Source organism: Plectropomus leopardus, chromosome 12 (assembly GCF_026936395.1).
Source record: "Plectropomus leopardus strain MGB_pleo_1.0 chromosome 12, ASM2693639v1, whole genome shotgun sequence".
In the NCBI taxonomy this organism is placed as follows: Eukaryota; Metazoa; Chordata; class Actinopteri; order Perciformes; family Serranidae; genus Plectropomus; species Plectropomus leopardus.
The window spans coordinates 25,867,091-25,891,242 of NC_142187.1; the positions used below are offsets into that span (position 1 = coordinate 25,867,091).

The window sequence follows — 24,152 nt, forward strand, 5'->3', positions numbered from 1 at the left end:
ACGAATTTCCCTGATTGTCCTCCATGAGGTCTCATGCATACAGGACACATTTAGATAAGGACTATTTCTGTACTTGCCTTAAGCACAAGAAGAGAATGAAGGCCACGACTAGAGCTCCCACTGAGATACAGTGACCTAGGTAGTTGATGATCAGTGCAATTTTATAATGCATTGGATATTTTCTCTGTAAAGAAAACAGGAGAATTACTTCTTGAAGGAAACTGCTGGATAACAAAACAAGGACAATGGGTTATGAATACAAAAATGCATAAAAAGACCCAGGGTGTATGTTTGTCCTTAAACTCTATGTATATGTATTTATCTACCTTGGCTTCTTTTGTTGTGAAGTTTAACCCTTTGAAACTTGAGCAAACTAGCGTAATTTATTTCAAATACATGGGTTGAAGACAATGACCAACCAAAGAAGAAATTACACAAAAAAATGACAGTAAATTAGTAAAAAGTACAAAAAATGTAACTGAAAATTAGTAAAAGTAAATAAATAAATAAACAACAAAAAAAGGAAATGACCTGAAAGAAGTTCTTGAAATATAACAATTATGTGACATATTTTTAAGTTTGTAATTAGTTGGCTGTAAATATTTGATATATAGTTTTTCTCTAGCTTTTTTCTTTTTTTCCCTTGACATTTTATTATTTTCTATTCATTTGTTGCACTTGTACCAATTTGAAATTGCACCAATTTGCTCAAGGTTCAGAAGTGTAAATACTTGTGAAAGGCATCTGAAAGCAGAACAAGAAAAGTGCTGTCGAGGTTTCAAAGGGTTAACCAAAGTGAGATAAAGCAAATGTCATTGACACACTTCAGATGTCATGGATTAAAATTATCTGAGAAAATAGAGCAAGACCCAGAAATACACAGAATCAGGAGATATGATGTGAGGTAATCGGGCCAAAACTCATCACATGCAATTCATCAGTCTTACAATTCGGCCTCGGGCTTCACTTACAGGGACACAGACAACAAGACTGTACTTGTATTAGTTAATTCATCTGGAAACAAACGTATAAACAGTTTAACTGCACAATGTAGAAAAATAAAACACAGTTCAGTAAACATTAAACAATCAAAACACCACATTACTTGTGCTATATATGATTGGTATTCCCCACATGCATAATCGTAATGATGAGATGCTGTACTGAGCATTTATCAGAGATGGGTAGCAGATTGCATATGGAGTGAAGGATGTAGCAGGATTGCTCCTGCGACGCCACACTAACCTTTTCCTCCAAAATGGGTTCACAATTGGAGTAATTGCTCTTCAACGCCCACGTTCCATTATCCATGCATTCCCTGTAAGCACTTCCTACAAAAAAAAAAAGCACGGCTAAGAAAACAACTAAAGTGTTGCAAACATTTGTAGTGTTTTAAAAATACAAAATTGCAAACGTTTGTAATGTTTTAAAAATACTAAATTGCAAACATGTATAATGTTGTAAAAACACTTGTTCTTTAAGATTGTTCCTGCTTCAAATGTCCCATCTGTACATGAATATAACATCAGACACTGCGATCAGCAGACTCCGTGCTGGTGCAACGCAGTTATTTATTGTGGCAAGGTTATAGTGAAGTGTTTGCTAAGTAGGTAAGCAAACACATCCTTGTAATTTTCTTGGAGCTCAGTTCAAAGTTGAACACTACTATCTGTCTGAGTCTTACACAGAATACCAATTCTGCAATACAATTTTTATTCATGGTGGAGGAAATGCAAAGCCTCTTACTCTGTCACTTTATTTGCATATCTTTTAAAACCCACTTTCCATAATCAACTTTGAACTGAATTTTTTATTTTGAAGTTCCTCACCGGGTCCTTTATCTCTTTAATGCTGAAAAATGTATAAAGAGTTGGGCGGAAACAGAGCAGCAATAAATGTGTAAAGGTTACTTTATTTTATTCTCTTAAGACCAACCACTGAAAGTGATCATTTGAACCCATCTGCTGCAACAACACATCATTTATGAGTTTGTTTTATTATTGCGAATGGAAACTCAATTATGGGCTTGCTGCTGTTGGAATCTACAACTGTGATTCATACTGTTTTAAAAAAAAAAAAGCATTAAAAATAGTTGATCACGCTCTATTTTCCCAGGTCAAGGCCTCCAGTGTGAATTTCATATTAAATGCCAAATAAATTTCTTTGAAAAATGAGATAATGGGCCCCTGGGCAAAGATATGTAAAGGGCCCGCCACCTCTTCTACACAGGAAAACAAGACACACAGACTTTGTGGTGGTTTTGCATCTTTTTTTATAGTCATTATGCATATTCCTGGTTGTGTTGTGTCTCTTTGTGGTCTTTTTGTGTCTCCTTGTGGTTGTTTTGTGCCTTTTTCTAGTATTTTGGATTTCACTGAGGCAGTTTTCTTATTTTTGTTTTGCTTTTTAGTCATTTTGTGTCTCTCTTTGCGGTTGTTTTGCCTATTTTTGCATTTTTGCATTTTTTCATAATGTGTCTCCTTGTGGTGTTTTGTTTGTCTTTTTTTGTCTTTTTGTTAATGTTTGGCTCTTTTTAAGATGATTTAGTTTCTCTTTGAATTAATTTTGTGTTTTTATTGGTCCTTTGTTGAGCTTTTTAGTCATTTTGCTCCATCTTTTGGTTGTTTTTTGTCTTTTTGTAGTTGTTTGGGTCTCTTAAAGGTAATTTTATATCTCTTTGGGGTACTTTTGTGTCTTTGGTCATAATTTTATTTCACTTTGCAGACATTTTTGTCTCCTTGTGATTATTTTGTCTCCCTTGAAATATCTTTGCATCTCTTTGTGGTTATTTTAAGTCCCTTTCTGGACAGTACTGGTTCATTTGAGTGACATTTTAAAGGTAAAGGTCAGGGGGGGCCCTAACACTTTGAGCACCTGGACCTTTGCCCATGCAGTAGACTTATCTATTAATCCTTTCCTGCATACAGATGAATCAGTTTATTTATATGTAATAAAATCATTCAACTACATTTCATAAATATGTGCTTAAGTTGCGTCAAATTATCCTTTTCTCTGTGAGTAAATGAGTCTTCAGGTCAATTTGACAAATCCCTTAAATATATGAAAAGATGAATGAATAAATGTTAATTTCAGTGCTCAGAAACGTACATTTCTTATTTCTCCCCTAGGGGATTAGACTCATTTCACACATGTGTAGTGTAATGTTATTTTTCCACTGTCCTGTCCAAAATATTCTTACAAACAACAAACAATTTTGTAGAAAGTGAGAAAACCATTTACTTCACAAATTACCTTCAGTCACTCTTAATGCAGCGGCAGCAGAATAAGATCCCTTGCATTCAAATTAACATTACATAATGTGACATTTGTGTTTGAGAGCAGAAAACTGCTTGTGGCAGCTAGAATCAGGGAAGGAATTGACTTATGGCAACACTTACTGAGGACCAGACAATGCTTTGTGCTGCTCATGAAGGAAAATCCAAATACTCAGCTCTTTAAGCAGGAGCTGTTTATCGCAGGAGGCAGTGGTAAATCAGAGTCAGTAAAATCACTAAAGCACTTGAATGAGTGGGACTTACATCCCCTGAGACGCAGTAAAACAGTCAATTGCAATACACTCTAAAACACACTGTGCTTATTTGTTTGACTTTGCCAGAAAAATACCTTGACATGTTCATTGATTGGTTGCCATGTTGCATTTAGAGTCCACAGCCATGACAGGACAGCTAATGTCTCATGCATGGGTTGAACATGAACTAAGGCAAATTACCTGGAGAGTGTTTGTTTACAGGACACATTTGTTCTTTTCACTGCATAATTGTGACAAATGACATTGGTTTGGAGCTTTTATGCAGTTGATTGTGAGTGACAGGAAGAAATGGAAACCCTTGTGTGATGTAATATGTTCAATAAGACTATCAAAGAGGTGTTGACTACACCCTTTTGTGTAAAAATGACTAATGGAGAGCATAGTTTTTATCCTAAGACAATATACTGGCAAACAGAATGCTTGAAAATAGAATATGACACCTTTAAGTTGTCTGAGGTAATATTAGAGCGGCAGCACAATGTGCTTTCCAGATAAAGTTCTCTCGTCTCTCCAGGCAAATATCACACTGTGTCTGTGAAACAAGCAGTGATGTTGCAGAAATAGAGGAAGGGGAGCAGGTTGTGAGTTTTGTCCCTGTGAGCTATTCCACTGAGGCAGGATTAATTCAAGCCACTGGTGCAGGGAGAGCACACTTCTGACTAACCATCTGTGCATCACGCATGGTAAAACCATTCTCTTTCTCTTTGTATCCACACAGTTAAAATAAATTTCACTCAATGACTCAGTTTCTCTTGGGTTCGGAGAGGGCTGCCATGTGAAGGTGTTAACGATGCTGGAAGCGGCCAATCACTGACCACACTCCGCTGGTGTAAAGATGCAAAAGGAAACTAAAGAAATCTGCAAATTTCAACTAGATTACTCTTTGCCAACAACACCCACCTCCTCCACCAGCCACCCTGCCAACTTTCTTGCTTTTCTTAGATGCACAAATATGTACATGCAAACAAGCGCCATATGATTGCTTAAGAATTGGAAGAAGCTTGTTTGTTGAGATAAACGAGGAAAGTGTGAATCCGTTGTCCGTGCATAAGTGGTGCTTCACATGGGGATTGAAAACATGAAAGATTCAGTAATTAATTGCATTAAAAATTTGTAATAAATTCTCAGAACTCATCTGAAAGACAAATAAAGCAGTGTGTGTCTGCAGAGCTTGACCTGTTTTATTGAGCTGATTGCTGCTGTGCTACCAACCAGGGAACCTGCTGCAACAATGACTCAGGAATGACCTTTTTCATTTCAACCTTTTTCACTTAAAGGTTGTGTAAGCCTGCCTTTCTTTGTTTGGCAGCTGACATCCTGCGTTTTAGTTTGACATCTGTCTTATACATTTTAAGTCAGTTCTGAGCCAGTAGGTAAGATTCCTGATGTATGAATAAAATTGACATTACCACCTCACTGTTGTATGCAGATGTACAATTTATGCAAGGTCCCACTGACTTTGTCTTTTGACCTCCCAAATGTAATCAGTTGATTGAGTCCAAGTGAACATTTGTGCCAAATCAAATAAATCCCTAAAGCTATTCTTGAGATAGTGTATTCACAAAAATGTTATCAGTTCATCTTTGACTCCAAGTGGACGTTTGTGCCACATTTGAAGCAATTCCTTTAAAGCTGTCTTGAGATATGACATTCATGGGGATGGGATGGATGTACAGTATGTCAAAGGTCTAAAATTAGTACACTAAAAATGGAATGCTACAATATCTCAAAGTGGAATGATCAAAACAGCTCCTGCAAGCCGCACACCTGAGCCAGTTACGACAGCGTTTCCTTGAAGTTATTTGAAATTTGATTTCATGAGCGGAGGACAGCGTAAACTAGGCCATACCATAACAGCATGGGAATCTCACAGCTCATTGCAGTTTGATATTTCATTTAGGCCGCAGCAGCCGCTGGAGCAAAACTGCAATGTCACTTTCACACACATCAGAGGGCAAGTGAGAGCATGGAAGTGGCAAGAGAATACACACACACATATTGTATTTTGACAACATAAAGAGCATTATGAGGGAGTAAAACAATGGAAACTGCTTATGATCACTGCTCCAATGACTGTGTATGTGAATAAAAAAAGCAGAGGATAGATGCACATTTAAATCAATGCTGTTTAAAAAATTTTTCTATATCAATGTCGCAGTCCCTCATACTTTGCTGGCTGTCAAAGTTCCCCTGAGTTGATTGGAGAGTTATTGAAATCACCTGTTGAGCAGGGTGTGAGGAGTGACTCCTAATTAAGAACTGAGAGCAGCTTATTGCATTTCACCTCTGGGCCAATCAGGGTGTGACGACGAGAGCTCAAGAGAAGTGAGGAAATGCATGCTGAGCACAGTCTGATCCTTCTTCAGTCCAGTGCAAACCTCATGTTTACAGATATTGTCTGCCAGAAACTATTTGCTGACTTTCTTCTGTTTGAGTGTGATTTTGTGCATTCTGAAACTTAATTGCACACCTTCTCCTCTCTTCTCCTCTCTCTAAGACCAGATGGGAAAAAAAAAAAAAAATTCTCAATGATATAAAAATAGCTCCTGAAAGTTTATGACAAACAATGGCTCTTCAGAGCTGCTGTACAGATTTAAGAATGTTCATATAAATGCTGTTAAAAATCACTCTTCTACAAATCCACGGTTCATTATGAGGAACCTGTTTTATCTGTTCCCGAGCTTTTCAGGTCATCATTTTCCATTATTTAGGTTTTTATCAATAACTTCATATAATAACCTGTTTTTACTTTCTGAAAAACAGCTGTTATTTTTGCCTTTTTGTGTGTGTGCGTGAGTGTATCAGCGACCTCCTCTGCTCTTTTTTGTCTTAGATGTCCTTTTTCAAACGGCAAATAAAATGTTTTCCTCCCCTTTTCCTCACTTTTTATTCCATATTTGTCATCTGGCTGGGAAATGAATGCCCTAAGAGATACGTTTTGTCCAAAACACATAACAGAAGACACTTGTGACAAGTTTATACAGAATTACCTCACGTAAGAAAGCAGGTGGAAGGTGCTCCCTCTGAGCAGCATAATGGAAAACCCAAACTGTTCTCTATCTGGAGAGAAACAATCAGGCTGCCTCCAGTTACCAAAAATCACATATTTATGACCCAGGTGACCAGGGGTTCAGATCATAAACCGTTGTACCTGTAAGCACAAACAAGCCAACATCACAACATTAAAATTCAGCTGTTTCTAAGCCCCTGATCGACCCAAGTGTGATCAAACACAACATGGCAGCTAAACCACTTCATAAAAAAAAAATACTGTCCTGTCCTTGTCACGTTTATACATTTTGTCAGAGGTGCTGATCCTTTTTCAAAGCAAAACAAAGTCCCTGGCTCTCTGGCATTATCAGCACATGCCCCAAAAATGTCTGGATTACCTAAAATACATCTCTAGGAGGTTTATCCTGAGGTACTGAAAACCCAGAAAAAAAGTTAGATTACAAGTCAAACATCTACCACAAAATATTCAAACTCATTGCTGCAGGTATGAGCTTTCTTGCTGGGATTTAATTCTGACGCTCTGAGCTCCACCAGTAATTAGCAGTGTGTTACTTAAATATGCAAAAAGGAAAAGCCTGTAAACTCATAGGTTGTTCTGTCTTATTAAAGAAAATCTTCATTTTAGGGAATTTTTATGCATCTAATTATGTGCTTTAAATTGCTCCAGGAAAATTAAGTTACTGCATTAAGCTGCACACAAAGTTTCAAAATCAAACGCGTATGTGACACTGTGCATAATATTTTTGTTTTGTCATCTCTTCCCTTTGTGAAATTTTTACACGCACTCGTGGCTTCTATAAAAGGAACTGCCCAAGGGAAGGAAGAGAAGAAGCTTTTTCTATGTCATGCACATTTGTGCCTTGCACAGAAGTGTTACTGACATATTTTTGCTGACAAAATTAGACACCCAATTCTACTGTAGATGCTTTTTGTGGTTCAAGAATAAATCTTGGAAACATAGCCTAACTGATGGATTTTTGCTAGATAGCATCAAAATCTTATTTTGTATTAGAGTCAAAAAGATGGGGTAGAATAGTGCAAGGAAACTGCCAGAGTAGAAATCCCACTGTTGCTTTTTCATTTTCTCAGTGACTTTAAGCTTCTGTTGTCATGTATGAAGTTAACCTTTTGAACTCTGCAAAAGAAATAGTCCACCAATGCCCAAACTTGAAATTGCTTTTTGTGATGTCATATCTTAAAATGTAGTATTAAAATTATGCCATGATTTAAATAATACCAAAACTCTGACTTTTTTTTAAAAAACATTTTTATCAAATTTGAACACACATATACACACACACACAAAATGTTGATCAGAAAGCTTTCTAAAAGTACAAAAACACACAAAAATATCTGAAATATGTACATTATTTAGTATTTGTGATATGCTCATTTTTATTAGAGATTACAAAGGCATTTCTATGGTTTCATTATTCTGCTGCTGTAGCATGGTTTTGCACCACATAAAATGCAAAGTAATCATGTTATCATGAGCATAAAATGTTATCAAAATTAAACACCAAAGCCTGCTGCAACGTTTTCGCTATTCTAGTTTTTATTTTACATCAATATAGAGGATTGTGTAATTAGCGATCTCCCATGGCCATACCAGAGAACTGGTGCCCCTGGTTGTTGTCACTATGTTTGCACCACATATACGGTATCATAACGTTATGATGTGATGATGTGAAAGACAGAAGCATTAGCTTTCTGCTGCAAAAAGAATAAATGCTCTACCTATTATGGTTTACACAGTTTGAATGATTTATACAAGATCAACGATATATTAAGGCTGTCCATGAGATGTCCTTCTTTTTTTAAAAGGGTTAATAAACAAGAGGACAGAGAGCTATTGAAAAAAGATAAGCAATCACAACTCATTGGGCCATATCTTTTTTAAGGAGGTTGTACACACAATTGGAGGCGGTTTAGATATTAATAGTCAGTTTGAAATATTTATAAAAAACAAAGAGAAAGCCGTTGACAAACTTCTGACACGCTCCCTTCACCATATTGAGATGTATTATCTCATGTAAAAAGTGTGATGTAAATACTCACAAAACAAAAGGAAGACCAGGATACAATGTTATATGGCATTATAAAAGCACAACAAACAACAAACTAAATAACTAAAAGGGAAAAAAAAGATGTGCAACCCTAGACTAGATACATTCAAAAGAACCATGATCGAACTCTATCTAGAGACAAACATCGATAGCATTACTGAAAACAGTTTCTGTTTTAAGATGAGAAAATAGAACATTTTACATTTTTTTTTAAAATAGCGAAATGATGACAGAAAATGTAAATTTAATTTATTCCAGTCAGAAGGAGCCTGGAAAATAAAATCTTTTTTTGGCAACTTCAGGATCATGCACAACCCTCATATCAAATTTAAGGCTCTTGATTTGGAATTGTTGTCAGTCAAGTCATGAATAAACTGATCGAGCAGAACAAGAAAACATGTCTGAGCAGCCATGAAGACAAGCCTGCTGACAGCATGTAAAAACAGCTCAATCACACACAAATTCTTACCATAGTGTTTTCATTCTCTTACTGCTTTGAGAGGCAGATTTTACGACAATAAGACACCTGCAAAGGCATAGCTTCATGTTGTTAATCTCTGTAGTTTTTTGATATAGCTTTGTAACAACACAATACCTGAAAAAACCTTTATGTGATTACAATCCAAAGGGGGACAAATAATCTCCCCTGGTATGAGAGCATTATGTTACGATGATGAGTTGTGATTTTTGCAAATTAAGTCTAATAAATATCACCCAAGCAGAGAAAATGTTAATAACTGACAACTCCATCACAATCCAGGGATTACATGCATCAGTGGAAAGGTAAATTATTGCACTTTGCATACCAATACGTTTTGATTGTTGTACTGTAATTATGTTCACATGAGCTAAGTATGCAATTACTTGTGATGATCCATCTGTACTTTAAACACATATTAGCATATAAATTGATAAAGTTTAAAATTCTGGAATGCAGAAAAGCCAGAGGGGAACATTTAAGCATTTCTTATTCATATGTCTCTCAGTCTGTCTTCCACCTACTGGGCTAAAATGTCTCAACACTTATTAGATAGGTTGCTATGGAATTTTGTACAGACTCATGGTCCCCAGAGGATAACCTACTTTTTTTAAATCTAGCACCACCATCATGTTAATGTGTGCATTATTTTGGTTTTTGACAGAATAGCCTACCTGCACAACGAATGACATTCCCATTTGCCATGTGTTGTAATCAAGCAGCAACCTCTGAGGCTGAAAGATGAAGCTAATGCTGAAGTGCCAAAAACTGCAGTCCATCAAATGGCCACTAGAAGCTGGCTCCAAAACACAGTAAATCCCCATGGTAGCAATAAATTGCTCAAATGTTTTGGTGGACCACTTGTCCAAAAGCCAAAGATTATCATAGAGATCAATTATCATAAAAAGAAAAAAAAAGAAAAAAGAAAGCTAATTAGCAGATGTTAGTGTGCAAACACACTATACTAAGATAATAAACATGAATATTGCAACCTAAAAATTGATATGTTAATACTCTCTTTGTGAGAGTCTTAGCATGTTGATGTTAGCATTAAGCCTAACGGAGCTGCAAGCTTTTCACTTGATTCAGCTAAAAGACAGCCTTTCCTCTGGCAGCATGAAAAATGTGATCAAGGACTATTGTCATTTTTACTTCTAGTCAAAGTGGTTAAAATGTATTCTACAAATGTGCCCTTTGGTTGGGACTGCTCGGAGCACTTGTCATTTCAGATCAGTCTCTTGATTTAGAGATCAATAAAACAACTACAAAAACAAACACTTGTCACAGATTGTACTGTGATGTTTTATGTTTTCTGAAGGACTTGAAGGGAACCATCTGTCTGTGTGACTTGGAGACCTGATCAGGGGGCGTTACAGCTTTGATGTGTTGCAGAGGCGATTTCCTGAGGCACATAAGAGACTGAGACACCCTGTTGAAATTATGCCACTTTAGAGAATAGTTTGTTCAGCTTTGAGTCCAAATACAAACACACCTTGGAGCAGGACATCAGCAGACTATTGAAGACTACTGAACACCTTGGTGAGATGTCTGTTTCATCTCCTCTGGGGCTTTGAAGAAATGTTATGCCTCTTAAGATGTCAATTGTAGAGATGGGCCAGATGATTTCCCCTGAGGAGAAGGGGAAGGACTATGATAGGCACTCACGTTACACTCGAGATGGTTCATTGAATTTCATAAATGAGTTAATTGGAAGGAGCAGGATGTATACATACACGTCATACATTTATTGCATTACTTGCTTCTGCCTTGAGGCTGTATAGTCATTAGAGACAACATTGAATCTAAATATCCCCTCTGATAAAACATTAATGAACCTGAAATGATTTTGTCCTTTTACTATTTGCTCAGTATAACCGTTATTGTGTCCGCTAGGGTGATTATTTTCTAGAAGAAAAGAATTGAAAGTGAAAAGAAAGCAGCTTTTCTCAGATTAATTCAAAGGAAGGGGGCAGTTTTTTTGGGGTTTCTGAATCAGTCGGCTGGAACTGCTGGACACACGCGAAGAGAGAGAGAAACAAAGAGAAAGAGGGGGTATACAGCTGTTATTATTCCTCCAAGTTAAAAAAAAAATGTTTTTCAAATATGCTGATTTTAAAGCTTGTGGAGGTTGCTGCATAAAATTAAGTTTATGACAGCAACTGGACAACATGTCAGAGGCATGATGCACAGTTCAAGGTCGAGATCTTTATTCATGTTATTATTTAGATTTCATTATAAAAGTTTAGATTCAGATTCAGGTGCAGGTAGACTGCTTCGGGTCGCACACTGTCAAGCGCCCCGGAAGCAACAGTTTAAGGTGACAAAAAACAAAACCCTGTATTAGTGTTGGTTCCTATCAGAATGGTATTTACATTTCAGTAGCTGCAGTAAACAATTTTCACAAAGCTCAAGCTGGCATACTGTATCCACCCGAAACATCAAAAACCAGCAAATATTCTGACAAGCTGGGCCCAGAAGTTGTGGATTTATTTTCTGAAACAAGAGCATATAGAATATGCAACTATTTTAACTACTGATTTATTTTATTTTATTTTAATGGTTTTAACTTTAAGGTTTAATCTATTATTTGGTCTTTTTTTTGTTTGACTCTCGTGTCATCTGTTATTTGTAAATTTATCTTAGTCTTTTATTCATTTTAATTCATATGTATTATCTTCTTTTACTGGTCTACTTCTGTATTAGTATTTAATTTAATTGTAACTTTCCTTTTATCTTTTGGGATTCATGCATTTTTGTATCTTTTATTGGTTTATTCTCCATCTTAATTGTTTATTGTTTATACATTGTTTATTGTTAATTGTTTATACATTTTTTGTTGGGTTTTTTTTAACGGATTTGATTTGCTTTTATGGTCAGTTGATGGCTTTTTTTGCCTGCAACATGTACCTCGAACCTTGTGCAGCACATTGTGTTTCCACCTGGATTAAAATGTTATATTTGTTACATTAATAGTCTTGCTTGGTTGCTTTTAGCACTAAACACAAAATACACCTGAGGTGGATGGGATGCCATTTGTTTTGCAGGAATTAAAACTTTCTAATGATGATTACAAAAGTTTATACAATAAATCCCTAGGGGTACATGAATGTACATGAAGAAAAAGCCACGGGTCACTAAATTCTTGGCACCATGAATATCTGTACCTTGTCATTTATTTAATAGATGCTGAAATATTTCAGTCAGGAGGACTGGCATAAAGCCATGTACAGCAGCTAGATCACTAAAGCCTCTTTTACACATGCACTTCAAACCTGAAATTATCTAGACATTACCCAAAGGAGCTTACTGTGAGAAGAAACATGTCAGAATCAGTTTGTTTGGCCATTAAAGTGACATAACCCTGTCAGCTCCCTAGTACAAAATCTATGTAATGTAAGATTGAGCCCATGTGTGAATAATGCAGGTAAATGTCCTGAAAGTCCACAAATAGCAAGTGGACATATTGATGATGATGTGTCTGAATAGACTCATGCAAAACTGGAAGAAAAAACTAAGGGTGAAGAAGACAGGTCTTTTACACAAAGACACCGACTAAAATGTCTAAATGGAGAGATGACAAGAATCAGAAACCTCTCGTGGTGAGTGCTAAAGCTGAAAATGTCAGACAAATTTCAGAAATGGTAAAAGACTCCAGTCCCTTTTATACAGCTTGTCCAAGACGGGAAAATTGCTCTGTTCTCGCGGTCTGTGACGTCAGTGTGACGTTTTGACAGGGTGTTATGCATGCGAACCATTGCAGGAGATTTAAACAGCAGCTGGCAGCAGTTAGCAGCTAACTCAAAGACAAAGTACAGCAGCCATAAATGTTCATAAACTTGGAAAACAATAAGATTCAGTAGCTCCTTAATCTCTGAGCAGAGGACAAGATCAGGCGTCATATAACAGAGATGATAAATTATTGTTATTGCCATGTTATGCCATTGTTGATGATCGATCGAAAGCGCTGCTGACACATATCTTACATGTCACCCAAGAGGTAGTGGCTGCTGTGTTAAATGTCACACTCCTTTGCTTCCACGATGCTGGCATACTATCTAAAATCACACAATGAAGTAGCATGATGCTGCCGCTGTTTGGATGTGTGTAAAAATGCAAAGGTAGCATAAAAAGAGGCAAAGGGACTTCTAAGCAGCCCAATAGCATGATCTTTTTGTAAAAAGGGCTTATGTTGTTTAGGACAAAATTGCAAGGCCGCTATCAGACCCCGGTGTAGTCCACGTCATACCCTGCCTATTGCATGCTTTACCCAGGTTTCACCCCTTGCCTAAACCAAATGGAGTATTTCCAGTGAAGATGAATGCTTTTGACACAGAAATTCTCCTGTTGTGTTGAAGATATGTGAAATAGAAACTGCTGACAATGTCCAGCCCTGATTCTTCAATCACTGTGCAAGCTAAATGGGAAATTGGCTTAAAGCAATTCATCAGTTATCAAAATCCTGTTAATGCCCTTCAACATCTGATTATTATTTCAACATCCAATTTGATCATTTTGGACAAAGAACTAAAAGTCTGGATAAAAGTATTACTAATAGCCTCCCTGCACTTCAAGCATCACCATGAGCAATTGCATTGGAGTTTGGGTAACTGTCAGTCTATTTCCTCTTGTTTGGCAGGGAACACTGAGTCTCTCTCAGAAATAAGCCTTGTGCCATGAGTGATAACCACTGAAGCAGACAGGCAAACAGAGCCTGAGGAGGATGCACTGGGTAGACTTCCACTCACAGCTGTGTCTCTTAAGCTTTCCTGCTTCTCTTCACGCCCTCATGACACATTAGGAACAACTACAATTGTAGTTCATAGATTCAACCGCTTGCCAGTGTGTTTCCTGTCAGACCTCACAGCAGCACTGAAGTTAGTTGGAGAGAGAAAATGAGCAAAAGGATGTGTGCTAAAAGTCTGTGTCCCTGAGGGAAGCTAACAAGCCAAACATTGAGGATAGCATGTCTGGATGATGAGGCCATATTATTCCACATTACACACCAAAAAGCATGCGCATGCTGTCACATTTTGTAAGTATTTTATCCACATCATTTATTGCAGGTCACTGCAATAACAAACAATTTGAGGTCTGGCCAGTATCATTAAAATCATTTGTGTCGGTCCAGTGCACTTTTATATAATAATAGTCGAAATTATGTAATTCAACACTTTTTAGGGGGGAAATATTATTGCAAAAAACACAGCAATGTCACTGTAAAAAACAATTGCTTTTTGTGACAAAATTCCCACCAATGGATCGCTAACAACACAGACATTTGGAGCTATAAAAAGCCAATGGAAAAACACAGAAGAGTAGCTACAAAACACCCAAGATTGAAGCTAGAAGCACAACAATGACAAGCTACAATACAACCTGTGTTGTTGTTGGTTGGTCTTGAACTGTGTCCGTCTGTCTGCAGCTTGACAGCTGTCTTGCCTAGGTGACACACCATCTACCATCCTCTCTCCCTCACAATGACAAATCTCATACTGTAGGTTATGTCACTTTAGAAACATTGATATAACACATATGAAATGTTCAAATGTGTCTGAGGTTTGCAGAAACATACAATACAAACATTTTCTTCTGGCAAGCAGGTGCTTTCGGTCAAGTCAACCTTTTAAAACAAACCTGGACCATAATCTTTAACTAACCATGAAGAAGCACTTTGACTTGCCAAAAGGCATCCATAAAACTGCAATCGCTGAAAAGACCGCAAGATGCAGTTTAAAACTTTTCGAAGTCAGGAATAATTTTCACGTCAGCTGTGAAACCATTTGTGCTTGTTGCCAGGTGCAGATATAGAAAACAAATGTAATATATTAGTATGTTAATACAGATTTGTTGTAAATGAATCAGAGGTGTCATTTACATAGAATAGACAGTGTCCATTCTGCAGTTAAAGTCTGCAACCAATTATTAACTTAAATTGTAATTAACTAAAACTGTTGTGTTGGGCAAAGGAAACCTCTCTTCCCTAACTTTATACCTAAAGAGAACGCCTAATTTCAGGCAACAAGGTCAAATGCAAAACCAACAACGAGCTTCATGGAGAGGCATGAAAGAGATATTTGAAAACACAAGTAACTATGAATATGATATAAGATACAAAAGCACATTTTAAAACTGTCTGACAATGAGAGCAGCAGCGACTGTCACAAATTAGAGGGCAAAGCATCTGCAGAAGAGGGATAGAAAAAGAGTGGCTTCAGTACTGCAAGGATTTAAAAGTGTTGTTGATCGATACCACTGAGACTGATGCTACCTCTGTTAGTGGGTGCTGAGATATTAGGCTCTTTTTACAACCAAGCTGTTCCATCCTTTAAATTTTTGTGTGTGAAAAAGCCCCTTTGGCGATTTTGTGATCTCAGAAACAAATGGAAGGTGTGTATCGATTCCAGTAATCATTTGTAAAATACCACAAAATACCCATTGATCAATAATGAAGAATATATTGTATAATCCTTTTTTGCAAGAGGAAGAAAGTGTTACAATAAGACTGGGAGTTGATTAATATGCCTTTTGCAGCTGCTATCAACCCTACTTAACCTGAGCAAATTGGTTTGATTTCTTTCAAAATAAATATGGGGAGACGCCATTGCGAAACTTAACAAGACTGGCCCAAAAATTTAAAAAAAAAGTAAAAAAGTTACAATTACACAAAAGTTACAACAAAAGAAGTAAAATACATATATATATATATATATATAAGTGAATTAAAAAATACTATTTTATGTAGATAATATTAATTCTGAAATTATTATGAATATAGTTTTCTGGACATTCTTCCCAATTTTTTGGATAACTTTCAAATAACCACCCCCTCTTTGTTATAACAATTTTTTGGATAATGTTCTTGTCACCTTTTCCTGAATCCTTGCAATTTGTGTCACATTTCTTGCCAAGTTGGTCTTTGCATTTTTTCATGTTTCACAATAAATCAAACCAATTTGTTCAGCTTTCAAAGGGACAAAAAGGTTGTAAAATGTGTCTGAATGCAGCACAGTAAAACTGTTATCAACCAAGATTTCGAAGGGTTAAATGACACTTAAAGACAAAACTAAAAATTAAAAGCCAATAGTTCTCATCGATAAAAACCACTGATGTATACATTGCTCAGTAGGTTAAAAGTGCCCATCCAGGTCTTGCACTGAAGTGTATGTGTGGATGCTGAGCCAGTGGTGTGTGCAGCCTGGGGATCCTGGTGCTGATTTGACCTCCTGGGGCTCTTGGTGTGCAATGGCCAATGAAATGTCTGCTACACACATGCTGACCTGAATTTGCTGACTGACTAACCTCTTAACGATTCTCACCGTGGAGAGTGGATCAAAGGTTTCAAGGGGATACATTCACTGCAGGAAAGCTACTTCACAGAGGATTTTGGTGCATCACTGGAAGGAAAAATGGCATCAATTTCTGCATAAGAAACTGCACACAAGAGGTCACTTGCATCAAACGAATAAAATAAGAGGTTCTCTGGTTGGGAAATCTGAAAGCAACAAATCCAATTTTGAATGTGCACTTTGTATATGCAGGTGGGTTTTATCCTGAACAATTTAATGCTGGGGACATGAAAGCTCACACATAAGAAGATGCAAAACATTATTGCATCCATTTAGACTCAGTTAAATGGTAAACAGTGAGTCATTAGATTATGCTGATGGACATTGAGTAGCCATTTGACAAGCATAAGGAATTATTTTACACTGCTTAAGTAAATATCCTCAACTTCTTAATTCTGAGCAGCACATCCATTACCAAGGGTAAATCTCTTATTTTTTAATAATCTTCCTTTTTTTACACACAGAAAATTGATCAGGAATCAATAAGGAAATCAATGGAATGAGATCTATGAGCAGCATTGATAATATCACTGGTATAAGTCAAATGTTATCAGTTTCAACCCATATACACAACCAAACCTCCCAGTGATTCACACTACATGCTCTGCAACTTTTAATAGATTTGTGGCCACGGCTCTGTCCTCCAGTGTCATAAGTAGCTTTTGAACAATTTTGATAAGAGATTTCATCCTTAAGCCTCTTAATGATTGCAATTAATATGTTTACTAAGGGAAAATATGGTTGTTTTATGCAGATGTTTGGTGCTTTCTCCACACATAATGAAAAAAAAAAAACACTAAAGAGAGCATCCCTGTGAACTTCAAAAATAGCTTCCAATTTTTATGTTTAGTGATGACGCAGGGCTCCGTGTACTCACAGCTCTATTTCAGTTTCATGTTTGCCTCCAAGAGACAAGGTAATGTTCCACAGACTCACCTCTAATCTCAAATAAAGCACCAAGCTGTATCCCCAACATGCGAGCCTGCAGCCTCTCCCTCTCACTCTCTGTACCTGATACACCACGGCGCCAATGTGTCTCAGACTTTATTAATCCCGATAAGAGAATCAATAAAGTTCTAATGTAGAAGCGGCGATTTTGACTTTGAGCGATGTTGAAAGTACACTGTGTGCTGACAGGATGTCTCCCGTGACAATGATTGGGGACACACAAGGATGAAGTGAGTTTACCAAAGAAGAAATGTGATTTGCTGAATAATCACAGTTACACTGAACAAAGAGAGCACACAGGTCACTGAGATAACGCCATGACTTTGAAAAACTGACACATCGGTGATGATATCGTTCATCTATACTGTTGTGAACATCATGCTGTGCCTGAGGCTTGACAGAAGGCACGTCACATAGCAGTGACAAAGCAGAGACAATGAATGACCTTAAACCACATCTGCCTCAACTGTGGTGATGTGCATTTCATGTAAACCAGGGAACTGAATAAAATCACCAAAAAAAAAAGGACACAGGAAGGTTTAAAAATGCATAAACCTCTTAAGCCACTCTGCACAGATATTAATATTAATGTATGCTTGACGAAACAGAAAGGAATTTACAGCACCTCACCTGAACAGGCCTGTAAAGTCTGTGAGACCTCAGATTTTTTGTAAGAGAATTGCAACATTTTGCTGACATTAAACTTAGTCAGCTCTTCATTTTAAAATACTACAAAAAAACTACAAGGTACAGCATTTATATCCTCCGGTGTTCAACAACTGGAAACACAAAGCACAGGGGTTTGTCTTAAAATATCACAGTGGCCCACTCTGGGTCATGCTTTTCAAATATGCAGGCCTATAGCATTAAATGTTTAGGTCTGAGACATCCGAAGGAGGCAAATGGAAGATAATGTATTGTTAGTCTCTTGGGTCCGATACTATATGTGGCCAAAGTAAGAGATGCAAAAACACAAAGTTAGGCTTCAGTTTGTAAAACAGTGTTCTGTAGCTTCAAATCAAATGAATTTTCTTATTTCAGACTCTGCAGCGTTTTAATTAACACCTGCTCATGTGATGTTAGGGCCTACTTCTATTCTTAGTCTGACCTATTTTGTGATTTTAAATTTTTATACATCTGCGGCTGAAAATGGGCTCTGCTAATGTGACCCTGCAGAATGAAGACACACGCCTCTGTCTCAGGTCCTGTGTCACTTTGTTGTAAAAACATGCAGCATCTTGTGACTGATGAATTAATTATACTATTAAGAGTTTTGTAAAGGCTTCCTTTCTGTTCCACTAATACATTCACCCTAATACAGACTGGATGTCTTTAAAATTCAACAATTAATGAATAATCAATAGAATCTAGTTAATTTTATTTCCATTGTGTTTTGTCCGTAACTCAAAAAATGGCATTACTTAACTCATTGGTTCTCAACAATTTTTGCATCAAGGACCTCGAAATGATAGAAATTAAGTCTCTGACCCCAATTTGATAAAATTTTGCTCAAGAAACCTACATCTGAATATATGTTGGTTGTTATTTATGAATGAGACCAGTTATTACAAATAACTACAACTGCGGAGATAACCATAAAGAAAGTAAAACCCGAATAGTTGATCTTAAGGCTCATACTCCCTTTACATACAAGACAGATATATCCATCTTAAACATTTACTGCCCTTTTTTGCATTTTTTTTAATGATGGCACAGATACAGCCAATAGATGGCACTAGACGGCGGAGTCAAAAATTTCTGACATCAACAAATGAGGCGACAGTGGAGTAGGTCGTAATAATGAACCTTTTAATTGAGGCAGCGTTGTTGACGGCAATGAGCTATGAGGCCATTAAATACATTGCAACATGTAGATGTAGAATTCTTTTCACCGTATTATTGTTCCATTAAGCATTTTTTAATGCCCTCCTTTACTTCTATGGTTGTATTTCACTTGAAAAATGCTCCACTGACCCCACAATCTCCTGTGGTACTGCTCCGTTTCATCCGTATCTATAAGCTTTCAGCAAATGTGTACAACTATGGAATAAGGCTGTACAGAAGGCTCCATCTGTCTCCGTATACTAACATTGAGCGTGGGTCCTCGTGACTCATGCTTCATTAGGCTTAGATGTATTAAATAGTGAAAGAAAACTATGCCTCATTTTTCTGGGGACTCCCTAGAACTCCCTCAAGGACCCCTGGGGGTCCCCAGACCCCTGGTTTAGAACCACTGATTCAACTGAAACTAGAGTGAAAATAAATACATTATCACTAATGGGAGTAGTTTGACTTGGTGATGTTCCAACCAGCATAAGAGCTTATACATCTCTGAAACTATGGCTACTTTATATTTGTATGTAGCGGCTACGTTGAACCTTTACATCTCAACAACAGTGTGGTTAACATTTGGTTAGGTTTAGGTACAACAAACATTTGGTTATAGTTTGGAAATAATTGTGTTTGAGCTTAAACCCCCGTTCGAGGGACACAGTCCCGGCAATGTCACTGAAAAAGCAACCGCTTTTCATGGCACTTTCCTTATCGAAGGGTTGCTTCAAAACACCCCCATTTGGAGCAAAAAAAGGCAGCTGAAAACACAGCAATGACTTAACAAATACATCCATTTTTATTATTTAATGGAACAGTGGTCTGGTCTGCCACTCAAGCATCTCATAGGCGACACCCCATCCATCACCCTCTCCACCTCCAGACGACTGGAAGTAATCTTATACATTACATCACATTAGAAATGTTGATGTGACACACATAAAACATGCAAATGTAATGTATTTGTGGTTTGCAGAAACACAAAATGCTAATATTTTCTACTGCCGACTACGTTGGATGTGCACGTGGAGATTTACTGGTGGCCAGCAGAGTTTCACAGTGCATAGAGATGTAATAGAACATGATCTTATGTGACACAGGCATAGCAAATGAAACAAAGCTATAGGCTATGTATCATTCAACATGCACACTTCATTACTAAGCTAAGTGAATAAAAATATTTCCCAAAATGTCAAACATCATCTCTGCCCTAGATGACTACTTTAAGTACCACAGACTTGGCCAGATTAAACCCTTTTTATTTATGTAAGTACATGCTAAGGCTAAGTATGCAATGTTTTTCACACATCACACTGCATTCCCATCAACCTCCCTAAACACTACATACTTGTATGCATCACTGCAACAATCTACAGAGACTGTAACACTCTCACATGATCAAAACTTCACTAAAGAGCTCCACACAACAAACTCTCATCCGCCTGTTAGTGATTTCTGTGTTTTTTAAAAAGTGACAGTCGATCACAGACAGATAAGCTGATCCAGTCTGCCTCAGTGGCTCTGAAAATTCCACACAATGCAAAAGTCTATTACCTTCTGCTACAGCAGGACAACAGAAAATCCCAATACATTGCAGTCAGTGTGTGAAAGAAGCTTTTAGTAAATACTGTGTAACTGCAAAATGACAAATTGTAAAACCATCTCATATTCTTACCTGCTTTGTATGCAACCACACTGAGAGCTCTAGCGAACAAGCAAAATAAATGAATTTTTTCACAGTCCAATCTGAGGTGAAGGTAAGTCAACACTTTAAATAACGATTACTGTACCCATGTGAGAGCTGCAATATGTTCAACAATGTGACTTAATTTTCATTTCATTCTTGCACTCATTCTCTCCCATTTTATCTGTTTAAAAACAGCAAGTGGCAACAAGAGCGTAGTGCAATTATATCATCACCTCTAGCAAACAAAAAGTGCCATTAAACTCCATCTGACAAGCATATTGTTTGATAGGAAGATCATTTTTTCAAAAATATTCAGTCTCTGCCATCTCACTTCAATATCTAATCCTCAACATGTCAAAAAATTGACATCGATCCACAAAGGTGTCGGCGAATGGAGGGATACATTCAGAGGGTGCATGTTGTCATGGCAAATGACTGCGCTTTTCACACACAGTGCATCAAACCACCAGGCATGCCCGACTAATAATGAGCACCAGGCAGAGCAAAGGGTGAATCAATGCAGTAAGCACACAACAAGGTGTGTGTGTGAGAGTGTCTGTGTTGGGGGGGTTAGTGGGTAAATGACACTGCACCTGAGCCGATTACAGAGATAACAGCCATGTTAAATGAAAAATCCAGCCTCGGACACTCACTCTGTCACCCTGAACCTTCATGCTCAGTGCATTCATTGAAGGAGGCATTTTCTGATGTTGTTTTCTGAAATTAATGCTGTAAATCTGAGTGTGTCAACAAACTTCATCAGCCTTATGATTAATACACGAGTTACATAACGCGACACTGTTGGTGTGGTGGAGCGTTGTGATGTGCTGTTCTCAGCACTTGGTCAGACTGTTGGCTGGTACAGATTGGGTTTGGAATTACTCAGTGTTTCGAGCCAGCAGATAAAAACCATCCCTTCAGCTTATTGTCAGAATAAAACAGCAAGATAAAAATTATTACTGTGACAACTACAGATAGCGGCAGTGACTTTGGCTGCAACTTGGTGTCAAAATTTGATGTTGGAGTGAAGCTAATTAAAATTAAAAAAAAAGAAAAAGAAAAAAAATGCTGCACACTGACTCTAACCCACGCATTTATTTGAATAAACAACAGTTGGATATTCATCAGGTCACAGTCATAACGAATACACTGATTGACAAGTGTGATTATGTGAAGTTGCAATGCCATAAATTCAGCCTGAGATTCAGCAAAACATATGTGACTGGCAGATACCTGATGAACCCTGTACCAGAATAAGTGGCCAGAAAATGGGGCTGCCCAGCTGACAATCCTGTTACAGACTAACAGACTGCAATGCATTCTGGTAAAACTGTTGTCCAATACTGCCTGAGATGGATTACCTCCATTATGATGAAATTCTCATTTCCGTCTCTGATTGTTGACCAGTATTGCAAAGTCCTATTTCCTAGACTCTCCCATACTTTTTGTGCAGACTCAGAGTGTTTGGGGTCAGACTGTAGACTATATAAAGATTGACGCAATAACAGCTCTCCAAAAGTGAAGCCAAAACATCTCAATCGCGCCCTGTTGGCTGGCTGCAGTATAAGTCATAAGCCTGCCTCCCCCATGTTAGGAGGCGGGCCAAACTAAAAACTCAAAGTACAAATGCATTTTTTCCCAAAGATGGTTTTTGTCATTTTAGGTAGTTCTTATCACCTTGATGGTGGTTCAAGAGTTCATTTCCCTGATAAATTTAGTCTAAATAAGTTATTTAATGCTATTAAAAGGTGATTTGACGGCATAATTGATTCATTGGGGCTGCACACAATTAGATGATTGATTCGATCATGCTGTGGAAGACATTATATTACGGAATTATAGCTTAGTTTTATCATTTATCAGATAAGTTAAAATTACAAACAAACTACTCCACATAGTAATTGTAAGAGAGCAGCCTCTTGCCCAGATGCTCTACGACAGTGGTTCCCAACTGGTGGGTTGCAGGTTCTTTCTTAATGGACCGCAAGTGACTCGTGAATATGTCAAATTTGTATAAAACACCCTTTATTTTGAAGTACTGTGAATTCAATGTTTTATTTTTTGTGTCTTAGCCAACATGTTGTTAACATGTGAAATAAAACCGAAATGTATAATATGTGAACTTTGAGTAATGACTATGGATAAATCTGGTTCCCATTACTGGACCAATTGGGAACCACTGCACTATGAAAAAACCATAGATAAGGCTTAAAAAAAATATCACAGACTCCTCCCATGTCCTGTATTCAAAATACCAACTGCTCCCATCAGATATACACTATATGGTTAGAATTATAATCAAATACAAGATGAAATTCCTGAATAAGCATGAAAACTCTTTCATCATTTTGTCAATGAAACTCAGGATAAAAGGAGGGTGTAAAATGGGGGGGCAGCGTTTCCTTAGTGTACTTAATGTCTGCACTTGCAATGCACTTACAGAGTATGTTTCAGATGTCCAAGACAAACTTCACTGTAGGACCATATTAAAGTAATCTTAAATCTTTCCAGTGCATCTCGAGGGTTTTTACATTTTTTCTCCTCTTTAAAATGCTACCATAATTGCACTACAAACATCTCCGTATTGTCCAAGTTTGACCAGGCACATTATCACAACACATTTCATTGACTTTTCAAGTGATTTTGTGGAGAGTTGTGTCCTTTGCCTAAGCAGCACACTGGCTCATTCTGATGCAGCTGTTGCAGTGTCATGAGGTGTAATGATCATTGAGATTCACTGTCATCACTGCTCCACATCAGAGCAGAAGGGGATTCAACACAGCTATTCAGCGTGAAAAAGCATCTACATTGCACATTATTCTGTGTTTGCTGAGTGTATGCTTATAATTAGGAAGCAGAGATTGCATTTTTTTTTTTTTTTACTAAGAATGATATTTTAGTTTTACTTTTAAAGCCAGATGGGTACAGTGTGTATTTTTTTCTCTTGCACGTGCAAAAATAATTTAATCCAAATAAATTTAGAGAACAACTTTTGCAACAGCTAAATATCTTACTGGTGGTGTTGTACTTCACCCCGTTGATGTACTCAGGACAGGGTCTCTCCACAATCCTCCCGGTGCTGCTCCGCGGCCAGCAGGTTCCAATCTCATCGGTTGTGGCATTGCAATATAAACCTTTAGGAGGCAAAAAATAAAGTACAACAACAACAAAAAAAAAAAAGAAAAAAAAAGAAACGCGGACGCTTACAGTTTCCGTTATCCAAGCCGCAACATCT

The 24,152-nt window shown here is 37.4% G+C and overlaps 1 protein-coding gene across 1 annotated transcript in view; it reads right to left on the reverse strand.

Annotated features, from left to right (window-relative positions):
* crhr2 (corticotropin releasing hormone receptor 2) overlaps nt 1–24,152 on the reverse strand; it is a 43,703-nt gene that overhangs the window by 19,173 nt on the left and 378 nt on the right. Inside the window, exons 2-4 of the mRNA XM_042497952.2 lie at nt 23,932–24,051; nt 1,246–1,331; nt 78–184 (exon numbers count right to left, since the gene is read on the reverse strand). Of these exons, the coding sequence (XP_042353886.1) occupies nt 78–184; nt 1,246–1,331; nt 23,932–24,051 (313 nt within the window). The remainder of the gene's footprint in view (nt 1–77; nt 185–1,245; nt 1,332–23,931; nt 24,052–24,152) is intronic.